Below are 15004 nucleotides of genomic sequence, written 5' to 3'. Positions count from 1 at the left end.
TTCGTTCAATGCAAAAATTGGAAATTGCGAATTACGATTCGTCATCGGACTATGTGTTCGGGAATTTTAAACGATTTCATATTCGAGTAGAAAGTGAATGAAACCAACAGAAAGAGTGAAAGGTAGACGATTATGGCTAATCCGAAGACGGTTCTGTCGGCCGGGAGCTGTGGCGCGTTCCTGTAATCCAGCTACTTGGAGGCCGGAACCGGAGGACGGCTCGAGGAGGGGAGAAGGCTTTCGCGTCGTGCTATGTCGATCGGATGTCCGCACTGAGGACCGCGTCGATATGGTGGCCAAGGGTGAACCCGGGGTCACCAGGTTGTCTAAGGAGGAGCGAACCGGCCCAGGACGGAAACGTAGCAGGCAAAAGCTCCCGCGTGGTGCAGTAGTGGGACGGCATCTGTGAATAGACGGCGTGTCGGCACCCTTCCGATAAGGTCGGACCCGGTTCTGTTCTTTTTCTAATTTTTTCACGTACATTCAATAATTTTCACGTCCATTTAATCCAATCTGGTAGTTTTGTTACTCTCAGTCAGAGCGTCGACGTAGATGGCGATTGAAGATTTCGGATTGTTTAACGAATGCACTTAGTTTTTCATTTAGTTATCTCGGACAACAAGGACATACAATTACGTGGTTACTTTTTAAACGTCTCGACTTCTTTTGAAGGCGAAAATTCGCACTTTCAATTATTCCTATCGAAACATTATTACTAATCTTATAATTTGAAAATGTCGTATAATTTCTTTGTGTTTGAGAAAGAAAAAAATTATTACTAATATAAAAGCCGTCGTCTGTGTGTAGATTTGGAAATTTTGGTACGCACTGTTGTAAAAGTTGCCCAACCTTGCTGTATATGGATTTATGTAAATCCTCTTGTATAGTGTTTATCTGTGATGACCATAAATAAATGACCATTTTCACTTGGGTTTAATTGTTTATCTGAGGTATGGAAAACGTACTGTACAGTAAGTTAGGATAAACCAAGTTATTTTTCTTCGTTTTCAAATGTAAGTATTGATTAAAATGTGAATATAGTTAAATGCATTCTTTGCACGAATTAATACTTTTACAAACAATCTAATATTAAAATTTAATTTACAAATTCCAAATATGATAAAATAGCAACGAATCATTCCAGAAAAATGACTGTAATTTAGAAATGGTCGTTGTTGGGAGGTTATTGTTATTGGAGATTCGACCTTATATAATTCTCGAGTTTTTTAAGTTTTTATTAAATAATTAATTATTATATTTAGAAAATTGATGTAGTATATCTTACATTCTTCTTTTATTTTTATACACTCTTATAAATTGCATCAATCATGAAGTATCACAAAATGTACAGTAAAACATTTAATGCCAAACCATTAACAAGTTTCATTCCTTAATTTAATTTATCAATACATCAGCATAACATGTATTTTCTCATTTATGTATTTGTAAATTGTTTATTTTTCGTTCGGATCATTACATGTATACATTTGCAGGGACTCCTCTAAGTCTAAAACCATAAGCGTTAGTTAAACCTTGTCAATACTTTTACAGGTAAAGTATTGCGTTGAATGAGTTGAAACTGAATTCGAGTTATTTTGAGGGTGGAGACTCGCAATCAGCGTGAAATTACCGAAGTGTTTAATAGGATGCATCTATACTTTTCGGCGACTTCATGCCGATTGCGTGTCATCTCACCGAAATCTTGAATTCATTTCTTTTTATTCGGCGCCTTGCTTAAGCCGATAAAGACTAAACGAAGATCAACATATACTCTATGGTTTTAAACTTATGATACACTATATATACATATATGAATATAAAAAAGTACAATATTTTAATTATACTTGAGGATAACTGGCCAAGGTGGCGACTCCACATTGATTCTTTTTGTTTCTTGACATTTTGATATAACCACCTATACCCCAGCTTGTTCCCCAGCTTGCAGAAAAATTCAAAACTAAATTATAATTATTAAATTCTTGTATAAATTAAAAACGACATGGGTTTACCTATTTTTAATAAGCCAATAATCGGCACCGTCCTTAACGCTTCCATATCCAACAACAAGAACAGGCATATTTAATAAATCACTGCTGCAATTTTCATTATCGTAAACTCCATCCCTGATTGCAATATTATAAATGGCGTGTATATGCAGTATTACGTATTAAAGATATATCAATAGTAATTATAAATTCACCAACCTGTAGAATTGAAAGAATCGAGAACTTGCATCGATCACAACAGAAATTGGACCAATAGTGGCAATTGCATGCTGCAGTGATTTTTCGTCCCCACTTGGAAGATCCACAAATCCGTAACACGTAGCTCCAACGGATTTACTATTAAATCTGCAAGGGCCCTCCTAAAGAAAGTGTACACAAGGCCTATTTGTATGTTAAACATATAATTATTATTATTTAATTTCTAATTTCTTACTTTTCCTACGTAAGAATACGATTCTTCAGTATCGATACCTGCGTTAAGTTTTACATATTCAAACGCTTGATCTGCTGAACCTTCTCCACATCCTTTGTTACCTAAGATAAATTCTATCTATAAAATTGTTATGAAATCGAATATATCCAAAATCTAAGCCTCATTAATTTTATCTATAAGTCAGGAAATACTGTTCAGAACAGCAAGGATCTTGGCATGTAAAGCTGAGCATTGTATTCTGTATACAGAAAATCAATTACAAAGTAAAAATTTAATATAAACTACGTGATACCAAATACAAAAAGAAAAAAAAATGTAACAAGCATTATCGTAAATGTTGCAGAGAAAATGATTAATGTGGCATGTGCGCGTACATTGCTGCCCAACGATTTCTCGGCTATGTCTGGAGCGAAGTCCAATCTTGAAGCTACTAGAGTTTTCTTGATGGAGGCTGGTGGAAAGCAATTCGTCTTTCTAAAGCACATCACATATGTTCAATGGGATTTTCTGCCATTAAAATCGACAATATTTTCACTGCAAATAATGTATGAACGAGTGCAATCTTAAGTGAGCGCGCATTGTCTTGCACGAAAATAAAATATGCACTCGTGGAACCTCGAAAAAATTTGACATGTGATTTCTAAACATCGTCTCTGTACGTTCTTGCAATAATTGAACCCTTTGCAAAAAGTGGGTCTCAGTGGCTTTTCTTTATTTTTACTTTATCTATAGATTGGACGATTATGCTTATTTTTGAACGTGACAGTATATATAGGAATAAATGTAATCAAGTTTACGTATTTTCAATTCCTTAGTATTATTTTATGAAGTTAGTTAAAACATTTTTACCTTGTGATTTAGAACAATCGATTAAATTCTGCTCACTTAACGTAACCAATCTATTTGTTTTCCTTTTCTGTTGTCCTTCTAATGCTCCAGTGGCAGAGAAAGCCCAAGCAGCACCACATTCTCTCTAACATCAAATTTATACGTCAATTTATAGAATCAATTCTTAAAATTATTATGTTTTTACCTGATGTTTGACTTTAGTAACGTATCCTTTTTTCTTCCAATCGACATAATCTGGAAGAACTATATCAGCAACACTATTAAAAGTGAATACTGACGCCGTCGTTCTATTTACTGCTACCATCGAAGCGCACATCTTCTGTATGAATTCCGTATGGTTCTACAAAACATTTATTTTCTATATTACAGAAAAACCTTTAAATAATGTCCGGTGATAATAACAAGAAACGGCGGCTGTTCGAAAGCTATTTTGTACGCATTTTTTTTCAAAATGGTAACCCGTTATTACAGATTTAACTGTATTAAATTACACGTTTCATTAATTGTTTAATGTGCCACTTACCAAGTCGCTATATTCGTTAAGTCCGAGCTTGTAAGACTTCAATCCCAAGTCATAATCTATGTTATGCTGTAAAATGAAATCCAAATTTTGTAACCAGATATCGTGCCTTATGATTGCTTCGTCTTCTCCGTACTTCTTATTAAATTTAATCTGTAAAAAATATAAATTAGGCTTTGACAATTCTTAAAATTATAAATTACATAAATGTTTAATTACCTTAAAGTTCCTCCACTGCTTTTCAAAATGAAAACAAAGTGAAATATTTTCAGAAATAAGTAAAGAAATAATTATTACCTGTAAATATTTAAAGGTAACAATTCGCCATTAAATACCATAATAATGAAATTATAAAGATTTTCAGAGAGAGAAACTGAATTTCAAAAATCGCAAATTAGTTATTAGGAATTATAACAAACCTGGGAATATATTTTTGCCATTATACACTGCAGCATGAATATTTATTGTCACTTTACTTTCTGAATAAAAATTTCAGGTATTTATATACTTATATCGTTTTATCACGGTATACCAAAGTACAAACAGAACAAGTTTCATTGTTGTATATTTCCAGTGAAAAAATTTGAACAATTTTAGTTAGATGATATAATATTCTTTTTTAAAATTCTTTCCTTCTTGTGACATTAACAAAGCCTTTTGATCTTGTTGTGGATTTGCAAGGCCCACGAAGAGGCACCAGAATGTTGAATGAGCGGGCGCAATATAAGCAAAACTTTCCACTTATGAAAATCTGAAATTTTCGACCGCTGAGATTCGGTCGGATTCCTGAGATCTATAGATTGATGCATGTAATATTATTTTATGTAATAAGTTATACAACGCTAGAAAATAATATTACATAAATCGGATATAGCCTAATTTCAGAAGTTTCAGTTAATTCAGGTGGATCCGGGATGGAATCCAGGATGTTTTCATGGGTGATATATCCCCAATATGCAGAGTGTGTTTCCTACCATTTGCTGATCGCTATTATGAGCATAACAGAACATACTTTAAACGTAGATGAAGACTTAAAGAAATGAAAGTACTAAAATGTTGAACATGTAAACATCGGAAAAAATGAATTTTTTTAGAATCTATATAATTTATTAATTCTGGAAGATTGCCATTCTCTAGGACGAAACACTCAGATATTTTCTTAACTTTATCAGTTCAGACCTTCATTTGTAAGCCAATACGCCATTTAACTATACATTTATGATTAAGTATTAGTTATATAGTGCTTTTGTAATCGATAAATTAATAAATACGTTTTGAAACTATAAAGAACGAGCAATTATTTATTGTGACGTCGTCACAATGATGGGCTGAGTCCGGGGTGAAAAGCGAAGGCCGGAACACTCCTCTAACGAGATGAGATGAGATGATGGGCTGAGATTTTCTATTAAATTTTTAATTTATTTAATTTAAAATATATGCTTTCCATTTCAACTTAGTAGTGGCTTGCCCCTGTACATCATATTTTTCCTTTAACAATAGAGTAGTGCTGATCATCTATATAACACCTTAACACCTTTCGAATTAAAATAACGTGACGTTAGGTTTGGGTCGGAAGTTTTTATATAGTTACTCGGGGGCCTCCTGCTTCTTTGGTTTCCATATCCGGTCTCGGCTTTCACCTATCTAACTCCCTTCTCGAAATTTAGAAAAGAGAGAAGGATAGACGAAAGTAGGAATCTATAGGTCTACAATTTTTTCAAATTGCAGCCCAACAACTTTAAACTCACTTGACAGCCACGCAAATATTTTGGAAATGGACACTGAAAAACGTATTTCCATTTAAGATTACTTTCCTCTTCTTTAGTTGATCGGGTGTTTGACATTTATATTTTTGATTTGGTTCAGTTTGAAAAGATATGGCTACAAAACACGTAAGCCCATACCGGAACGACTTTCTACAGAAACTCGCCTATATTTAGGAACTAGACAAGTGAATCCCGCAAAATCCCAGAAAATTCTACGTAATTAGCCTTTGGTCAGGCGCAAACTCGCGTTCACCCAACAGTTTAGTGGTAGTTACAGCTTCTGGTGTTTGATGGGCTTTAATATATTTCTATCAACATGGATGTTCCGATCACTTCTGTGCTCTTCAAGTTTATACAAATACCTGAAGATGATTTCTTTCAATAATTTTATACAAGGTGGCGTAATTACACTGACACTGTTTAAAACCTATTGTAATTCCATCTAACAATCGAAATAGTACCAATTTGGCGAGAATTAATGAAGACACGAGAAGAAGGATTTCGCTAAGGGAAGGTTGCACTTCGAAAAGTCGCCGATAGGGAAATTGTGGTGCTGTTCAAATTAAAAATAGCGTTATAAAAGAAGATAAATGAATAACAAAGTCGAAAGTGAACCGAAACACCGTCATTTATTCACTATATTCACTTTCCTCGTGTGAAAGTGGAGTAATTTAAGTGTGGCTACAGTTTACCTGAACCTGGAATTTTTAGACAGAAGAAATCGACTCCGGCGCATTGGACGAAGACAGAAGAAATCGACGGGAGACGAAATCTGCTCTTTGTCAGGTATCTGAATGTATTGATATTTTACAGCTACACTGTTAGTGTTTCTAATACAGCATTTAATTTCAAGTGAAACATTCATTTTTATCGTCGGGCCTTTCTGTTTAATAGCCTGTATCTTCTGTCTACAGAAACCGATATTTTAAACGTTCGTTAAACATTTTAAATGTTATTATCAACAGCGATTTTCACATAACTATTCTCCTTATTAACAAGAAAAATATCTTTTTATTAATAAGATTTTAGTGGATAATATCCTATTTTCTTTACTGCGTCAGCATTACGAAATAATCTGGATGTTTGTTATGTTTATGTTCTCTTAGCTTCGTTTATTTCGTATATTTGAGGACATTTTAATTTAAATGAAAGCAAACCAATTCATTAATAAAAATGAAATAATGTTGTCTACACAGTAGCATTCTGTCAGCAGTATATAAAATGGGTGCAAATAGGTGTATCAATTATAGTTAATTTTGCACTTCGTATCACTTCCATGGTAAACGTACGATTAACAGTAGGAGTAGATAAAACACCCGTGAATACTGGTGGTGGGTCCGCACCTGGTCAACAAGCTACAAACGTGCAGCTTTCGAGTTTCTTCAAACACGTAACATCTAAATAAAGACTGGTGCTCACAGCCTCACAGCCTTCGTGGCAGTTCATTTGCAGATCTCCCATATGTTGCGTTACATTGAATACCCATTAAAACAGATTTTATAAAATGCATTTACGCTATTTTCAGGCAAATAAATACAGAACATTTCGAAACTATAGCATGGTTTAAAGGATCAAGATGATACAAAAGTCTTGTAAGCTATTTATCAACTATAAATCATAGGTAAATTCGTATTATATCGTATACATACTATCCATACCGTCCATTCTTTCATATAATATTGTTATTTCGTATTTAAGGTGTAATTAACCGAAACGTTTGCAGAAGAAACAGAACATGTCTTCTCCTTTCGTAAGACACCACTCAACTGAATCAACGAAGAGAAAACAGAATATAGAGCGCTCACAACCTGAATAAATAATTTCATATAATTTAAAAAATTAATTTAATATACCAGAAAATCTTTTTTTGTCTTCTACATTACCTTAGTTATAAAATTCTTCTTGATGTAAATGAAGTCAGCCATAGAAATGCCCATTGGAATTCCTCGAAATCTCTTCATGAAATCTATTATCTAGATAACAAACAAGCATATTACTGCACAGAATAAAATTATTTCATTTATAGAAAATTAATAAATATACCTTAAACTTGAATAAGGGAGGAAAACTGGCAAAAGAAAATCTTCCGACGGAAATGAAATCGTCATACAACTGAAAATGAAATTCGTCCAGAAAATGAATACAATCAAAACACTTCTTTTGTAAAAATAATAACAAAAAGAAAAACACTTACGAGTGAAGTCAGTGCAGAGAGTCCCCAAGATATAATGAGAATCCCACATGTAAATAATATGGAAATCGATGCGATAAGTGTTTTCAATTTATAGTCCATTTCCACAAAGATAGCCACATATGTTAAGAAGCAACTGATGTATAGAAAATGTAAATATATAATAGGGATGAAAACATTCCACCTAACATTTACCATTGCAAACATTTCCCATATTTCTGTATGCTTTGCAAAAATATTTTCCAGTTTAAGTTTCGTTTCAGGTGTTACATGGTTTAATTCTATCAAATCCGCACTTAGTTTTTTCATTCGCAATCAAACTAATATCACGAGTAACACAAACAGGAAAAGAAGAGAAACGATGTGTGCACCCCAATACATTAATCGTACAGAATGGACTATTGAACACAATAAAGCTTCGTAGTCATTCCCATTCAATTTCTTAATTGTTACAAAATATACCTTTAAAGCAATAACAACAAACAAAGCCATTAAACAGAACAGAAATACAAGTCCTATGAATAAGTAAAACTCAGCTTTATGCAGCAAATTGTCTTCTTCTTCACAACTGCTTTTAAGGCAATGAAGATCCAGTTTTCTGCGTTTAAGTATGCTAAATTGTAGAGCAATATATAGTGCTATACATACGTTAACGACTGAAGACAATTGCCTGTGATTCTTGTATATGTATACCAAACGAAAGCAATATAGATTCTGTCTGAATATTTGCACGAAGAAAAATACAACAATCAGCCATAGAAATAATTCTAAAACAGTTGTGTAAATTTTAAATGGAATAGAATTCTTTTTCTGTACTTTAATGCATTCACAGGGTTCAAAAATATCAATGCCAAATACTCTAACAGCAGAAGTAACAGGACTTAGTTTGTATACCGGGCATGTCTGTTGTTGATACTATTCCAAAGTGGTTTGCATAATGATTGTAGTTTGTTCTTTACTGAAATCGTTTACAGCTGTTTAAAATAATATAAGTCTTGTTTAAATAAAATCTGAAAGACAGTTAAATATATAAGAAATGTTCGCTACTTACGTTGAATTGGTGAATATCAGTTAATATCAGATCTCTTCCTCTAAAACTCGGTTTCTATGTAAAGAGTATTTTATTATTACCTTGTTCAATATATTAAAAATATGAAATAATACTGTACAAGCATCCATTCTCTATCGTATTTGCTATTTTCTGTTAGATACCGAACAATAATGATAGTTCATCGATTTTTTTCTAGATGCATTTAACGTAATTTCTTTAAACAAAAACTGATTTATGCTGCATCCATTAATTGAATCGGAACTATACTCGTGCGTTTATTCGGCGTAATATTACTATTGGGTATTATATTCTACCTAATGTCTTATGTATGTTATATAAGTATTCTGTTATATAAGTAGAAACGAGTTCCTGTTTCAGCAATGAATTGCGTATTAGAAATATAAATAATTTATGTTTGCGATTATTTTATTGCGACACGTGTAGCTTTGAATAATTCTTATATCTGTAAATCATTAAAATGGAACACCATGAAGAAGTATGCATTTCTAAAGAAAATTACTCTATTTTTAATATTAGTAAACCCGCAAGTTAGAATTTTGTTATTCAAAACAATTCACGATTTTTTGAGCACATTTCATATACACAATTATTCTAAATCTTTAAATTTAAAAATGAAACTTATTCGAAAAACGTTACGTTCTGTTTTGGAACGATAATCTTAAGCCTGAGGATGGCGTATAATAAATAGGTTGAAAACGTTTGAAGTAAAATAATTTTATGCTCGGCATAAATTCAGGTATGTTGTTATAATTCACTTATGACGTTTATTTTTCACAATATGCCCAAATAAGGTAGATATACTTCTGCAAACGTTGATACTCGTATTTTACTATTCATTTTTGTTTATTTATATTTTATTCACTGAGATAAAGTTTCAATTATTTTACTGATTTCGAATTTTTTATTGTTCTTAAAATATTCTTTTATTGTATTCCATTTTGGAACAATATGTAGCGGTTAAGATGTTCCAATGAAATTGCAGCTTGAAGATGGCCTATTAGGCTAGGTTGGAAACGTTAGCTAAATGAAAACGAATCAAAGCAGCCAAAAAAAGGTGTTTATAGACCGATTTTGAATTATTTTGCTCAGATTAATTTAGTTTATTGATTTCCTTTTCTATTTACAAATGATTCCTCATTATATTTAACAGCTGGAAATGCCTTGATTGCAATATGAGTGCAATCAATACCTCCCGCAATAAGTAAATAATCGCGTTTGTCAGCAAATTATTAGCCAATCAACAACCGGCTTGTGACATCGACACTGTCTCTCAGAACGAGAGACGGCCCCTGAATTTAACACTAATCCTCTGATCAGCTGCTCCTTGTGTAGTCAGAGCCCAGTGCGTTACCATGGCCATTTATTTATTTAAATTCAGTTCGAATAGAATATGTAGTCAACTTAAAACTGATACAGTAATTGCTACTTTCTATTCTGACAAATGTTTATTCAACTGTTAGTTACTAAACGTGTACGTATTTATTTTATGAATTTACTGTACATCTCATGCCCAATACAATATGTGACGATGTAAAAAAGTACAAAACTAATTCAGGTTCAATTTTTTACCAAGGAAATTTAAGCAAAAGTAGTCGCGGAGATAATTATGAATAATAAATAAATTTTTGGTATAAAATAGTTTTCGCTAGGTGTCCAGCATTTATCTAATCGCGTGGCGCGTGGTTTTCCATTGATATATTAGCTGCTGTAACACTAAGTTACAGGTTGTCGAACGAAACTAGACACGTCGTAAACAAAGCATCATTTGTTTAAATCGAAAATATACAGTCAGATAAGAGCACAGTACGAGTTGACAGAGACCTTCCGTCATAAAACCCGAAAACATCACCTCCTATCTTCCCCGCTACGGGCATTTCAACCAAAATGCCAGCTTCTATTTTCCCCGCTAAGCGCTCTTAGCAATACAACTTTGACAATGACCGACAAAACCTTTGAATATCCAGTAACATTAATTAATTGAAATAACGAACGTTTTCGACCTTAAATTAATATTCGGTCTTCATCAGGTTTTACAAATGCTGAGATTCTAAAACCCGTTATGTGCAACAAACTTAAAAGCATTAGAATGTTGTGCACGTGCGTTGCCATGGATGCATACGTGACGTTAACATATGCAGCATATCAAACTTGGAAGTTCTGTTATGATGGAGGTAACAACACCCACACCTCTATTTAGTGTACACATACTTCTGTTATTTTAACTTATTTTATTGTAATTTATTTTATTTTCTTTTAATTCATTTTTGTGTTTATAATACGTAGGCCTATAACATTTCGTTTGTGCTATGAATGCTGCATATGTTAACGTCACGTATGCATCCATGGCAAAACACGTGCACAACGTTCTAATGCTTTTAAATTCGTTGCACATAACAGTTTTTAGAATCTCAGCATTTGTAAAACCTGATGAAGACCGAATATTAAGGTTGAAAACGTTCGTTATTTCAATTAATTAATGTTATTGGATATTCAAAGGTTTTGTGAGTCATTGATATTTCTCCAGTATCCTTATAAGAAGATATTTAACAACTTTTTACAATTGTTTATTCGCAGCTATTCTTGTCGAATGCAAATTTTTCGAAAGCGCATTGATTTTGAGACGATGAGTGAAATAAGTAAGTTAATTAAATTATTTTAATTTGTGTTTAATTACATCAGTTGTTTTATGGCGAGTCCTTAATTGAAATCAAAACAATGCTTCAATACTGATTTTTGTGGCATAATTTAAGAGATTTAAGACTGCCATTCGTGACGCTTATTTGTAAAAATTACTCTACTAAACGAATCTCCAATGATCTTCAATCGATAATGATACGTTAATTTTAATTGTTATAATTATTTTTACTTTTCCGTTGTTATATATGTAAAGGTGTGGTTTGTGTTTAGGATCGGAGGCGCGGTTCAATGCTTAAAAACCAGTGACGGTTGAAACAATAAAACAAGCATGGAATAAAAGAAAAACATCTGGCAACACAAGAAGCAGAAGGTTCGAGATCTGGCAACACTGAAACAGAAGTTTCGAGAAGGTCAAGAAGGCAAGACCACGTGTTAATTAACGACAGAAATGAAAAGGTGGGAAAAGAAACTTTACAAGTCGACAGGATAAAACAAAAGAAAAGGATAACTTATGGAGACGATAAACCGTATTCGGAACGGATTATTAGAAAAGAAGAGGACACGCAATCCACGAAAACATGTAAGCTAAAAATTCAAATATTTCCGGGCAATAACTCGTCGTCACGCGCGTGCGCAGTCAAACCGACAATTAAAAAAATTAATTAATAAAAATTTAGCGTCGGAAAGCGGATATTTTTACTTTAATTCAGTTCTATAATATGTTTGTAGTCGAATTCAGTCATAAAATTTTAATTTCATCATAATTTAGTGAAGATTTAAAATTTTTAATATTAGAAGGTAATTAGCATAAATTACAAGATGTCGTGTTTCATCTTAGCTCCCGTTCAAGTTTATTGTCCTAGATACGCGCAAATGTTCGTTTTTACTTCTACTGATGTTTTTAGGCTTTTATTTCAACCTTGCCCGCTTTGTTTACAGGTGGGGAGATTGGCGTCACGTGATCGCTTACCTCACTTTTTACCACAAAAATTTCCTTACCTTTAAAATTTTATTTTTTTTCTCAATTTTAATTATTATTAACTATTTTTTTGACGGATTCTCATATTTATGTGTTATCAGAAGTTCCAGGTATTTTTTAAATTAAGTTTTACGCATTTATGTTTTTTTCTTCGATTTTTATATATAAAATATTAAAAAATTCAAAAATTAATTAAATATTATCGGAAATGCTAAACTATAAGTGCAGTGTGTTTTATAATATTATTGCAAACAGATATAGTCAATTATTTTATATATATGTTTATTATTATAATTTTTATAAATTATTTAATTCAGTGTTTCTCAACCTCTAAGGGTCGAGTTATAAACTCCGTAACGTAACCGTATCCGTAGCCGTAAACGTATCCGTATAGCATGGTTATAAAGTCCGTATCGTATCCGTATGGCCGTACCGTATTCCGTAAGAAAAGTTTGGATCGATCAAACTTTTACGGTAGTGATACGGAGAATTGACCAACTGCGCATGCGCTAAGTTGCATACAATTGGAAGTTGTGCCAGAAGCAACCAACAAAACTTTGAGGCAGACAACATGGCTACGACTACTCGTCAAGAATGTGTTGCTGTGATTGCATTGTTAGCAATAAGTTTAGGCGCTTTTGTTATTAATAAAAAGCGGACAAGTCGACGACGACGTCGGTGGCAAGTACGTCCCGTCAACATAAACAGGCCACTTTGCCAATTCTCGTTATTTCGTCGGATGAAGAACATCGATTTCGACGAATTTTTTAAGTATACGAGAATGAACGTGGATCTCTTCCATGAGCTATTGAGACACCTATGGAGAAGACTGTACAAGCCACATGGTCGAGCAATTAATCCGGAAATGAAACTTGCGTTGACATTAAAGTGAGTCAAAAATACAAATTATAATTAAAACTGCAGCTGTGTAATCAATCCTCTTTAATATTATAATATATATTTTTTACAGATACCTGGCCCAGGGAGGTAGTATTCAAAGTATGGCTTGGGATTATAATATAGGAAAGTGTACAGCTAGAAAAATCATACTGGAGGTCAGTACTTCATTCTCAGTTCCATTTTTTTTTTATATTAAAAGAAAAATTGTCTATGTTAAAATTTGTGTAATATTAAGTAAATAATTGTCATTTTTTAAATGAAATTTATGAATGTAAGCAATATAATAAATGTATCCACATTTGTGACAAATGATACTTAAAATTTATTTACATAGGTACTTAAAAAATTTTTCTTACTGTTGACCAGTGATTAGTTTTGTCATACCTAACTTCTGTCTATCAGTTTGATAAAATTCTAGATTAAAACTTAAATTTCTCTAATGATATATATATATATATCATATATATATATATATATAAAATTGACTAATTTATGAAATTTAAATAAGATGTTTAGTGTGTATGGTACATGTTCTTTTCCATTTCTGCAATGTTTTGTGTATTTCCAGGTCTGTACAGCAATTTGGGAGGAACTGAAGCCAACATATATGGCATCATCATCATATCCAGAATGGTTGCAGATAGCAAACAGATTTTGGGAGAAATGGCAGTTTCCTCTCTGCCTAGGGGCTATAGATGGTAAACACATCAAGATCAAGGCACCACCAATGTCCGAATTTTTTAAAATTAAAAAATTCTTTAGCATTGTCCTGATGGCTGCCTGCGATGCAGACTACAGTTTTACATTTGTAGATGTAGGAGCCTATGGGAGTGACTCTGATGCAACCATCTTGTCACTGTCAGCCTTTGGAAGCAGTCTCCTGTCTAATAACATTGAAAAATTAAACTTGCCAAATGAAGGAAAACTACCAGGTACAAACACAACCCTTCCATTTTCATTTGTTGCAGATTCTGCATTTTTTCTAAAACTAAAGCTTATGCGCCCTTATCCTGGGATGAATTTGCCAGAGGGCGAATCAATTTTCAATTACCGTCTCTCCTGGGCAAGAAGAGTTATAGAGAGCGCATTTGGGATTTTGGCATCACGATGGCACATTTTCCATCAATCAATTACAGCATCTCCTGATGCTGTAACAAAAATGGTGTTATGCACAGTTATCTTGCATAACTTTATAATGAAACATAATTCTGTGCCAGAATACTGCCCCCCAAATTTTGTAGACCAGGAAAATATCCCTGGCGATTTCCGGGATGAGCCATCTCCTAATTGGGAGCCTCTCCAATGTGGATCGCGGAATTCTGCACAGAGAGCATACAGCAATCGGAATGCTCTAAAGGAGTTTTTCATGAATGAGGGACATGTACCTTGGCAATTAGGAATTGTTAATCGAGGAACCCTACCAAATTCATAAAGATAATAAAATTTTAGAATATTTAATCGTTATTATTGTAATATTTGATTATTTTGATTCAAATGTATATTTTTCATAATTGTACAGTTTTATATATTAAAGTTTTTTTAGAATAATCTAGTCTTCTTGTTATGTCTTAAAGAAATTTACTGTTTTGTTTCTTTTCCTGTATGTATAATAAAAATAGTTTTATTATACATAGAGGAATCTATAAAAATA

At 32.9% G+C, this 15004-nt stretch overlaps 3 protein-coding genes across 5 annotated transcripts in view; 1 reads left to right on the top strand and 2 right to left on the bottom strand.

Moving 5' to 3' along the window:
* Positions 1–1363: 1363 nt before the first annotated feature.
* Positions 1364–4289, bottom strand: LOC111636265 (cathepsin L1-like). Of its 2 annotated transcripts, none has more exons than XM_023381471.1 (9): positions 4228–4289; positions 4028–4105; positions 3812–3961; positions 3473–3628; positions 3289–3412; positions 2440–2552; positions 2205–2365; positions 2010–2123; positions 1364–1938 (listed from the first exon to the last, which is right to left on the bottom strand). In XM_023381471.1, exons 1-9 carry the CDS (start codon positions 4261–4263, stop codon positions 1839–1841), a joined length of 1032 nt encoding a protein of 343 aa, XP_023237239.1. In that variant the 5' UTR covers positions 4264–4289; the 3' UTR covers positions 1364–1838. The 2 variants fall into 2 exon arrangements, with proteins under 2 accessions (XP_023237239.1, XP_023237240.1); XM_023381472.1 differs by having other exon boundaries at positions 2440–2540.
* Positions 4290–5140: 851 nt separating this feature from the next.
* On the bottom strand, positions 5141–8466 carry LOC111636274. Its single transcript, XM_023381481.1, has 4 exons — positions 7769–8466; positions 7618–7686; positions 7458–7547; positions 5141–7382 (listed from the first exon to the last, which is right to left on the bottom strand). Exons 1-4 carry the CDS (start codon positions 8072–8074, stop codon positions 7257–7259), a joined length of 591 nt encoding a protein of 196 aa, XP_023237249.1. The 5' UTR covers positions 8075–8466; the 3' UTR covers positions 5141–7256.
* Positions 8467–12691: 4225 nt separating this feature from the next.
* The window catches only part of LOC111636269, a 12556-nt gene continuing 10243 nt past the window's right edge, over positions 12692–15004 (top strand). The window contains exons 1-3 of one of the 2 annotated variants that reach the window (XM_023381475.1): positions 12692–13341; positions 13424–13508; positions 13922–14917. In XM_023381475.1, coding sequence (XP_023237243.1) covers positions 13025–13341; positions 13424–13508; positions 13922–14785 — 1266 coding nt within the window. In that variant the 5' untranslated portion in view covers positions 12692–13024 and the 3' untranslated portion in view covers positions 14786–14917. Of the gene's footprint in view, positions 13342–13423; positions 13509–13921; positions 14918–15004 lie in introns of those variants that run through there. The other variant, XM_023381476.1, reaches the window with a different exon arrangement.

Source organism: Centruroides sculpturatus, unplaced genomic scaffold (assembly GCF_000671375.1).
Source record: "Centruroides sculpturatus isolate CEXI.00-Female unplaced genomic scaffold, Cexi_2.0 scaffold1075, whole genome shotgun sequence".
Lineage (NCBI taxonomy): Eukaryota > Metazoa > Arthropoda > Arachnida > Scorpiones > Buthidae > Centruroides > Centruroides sculpturatus.
Note: the sequence above shows the minus strand (reverse complement) of the source record. Positions and strands in the feature narration are given on the sequence as shown.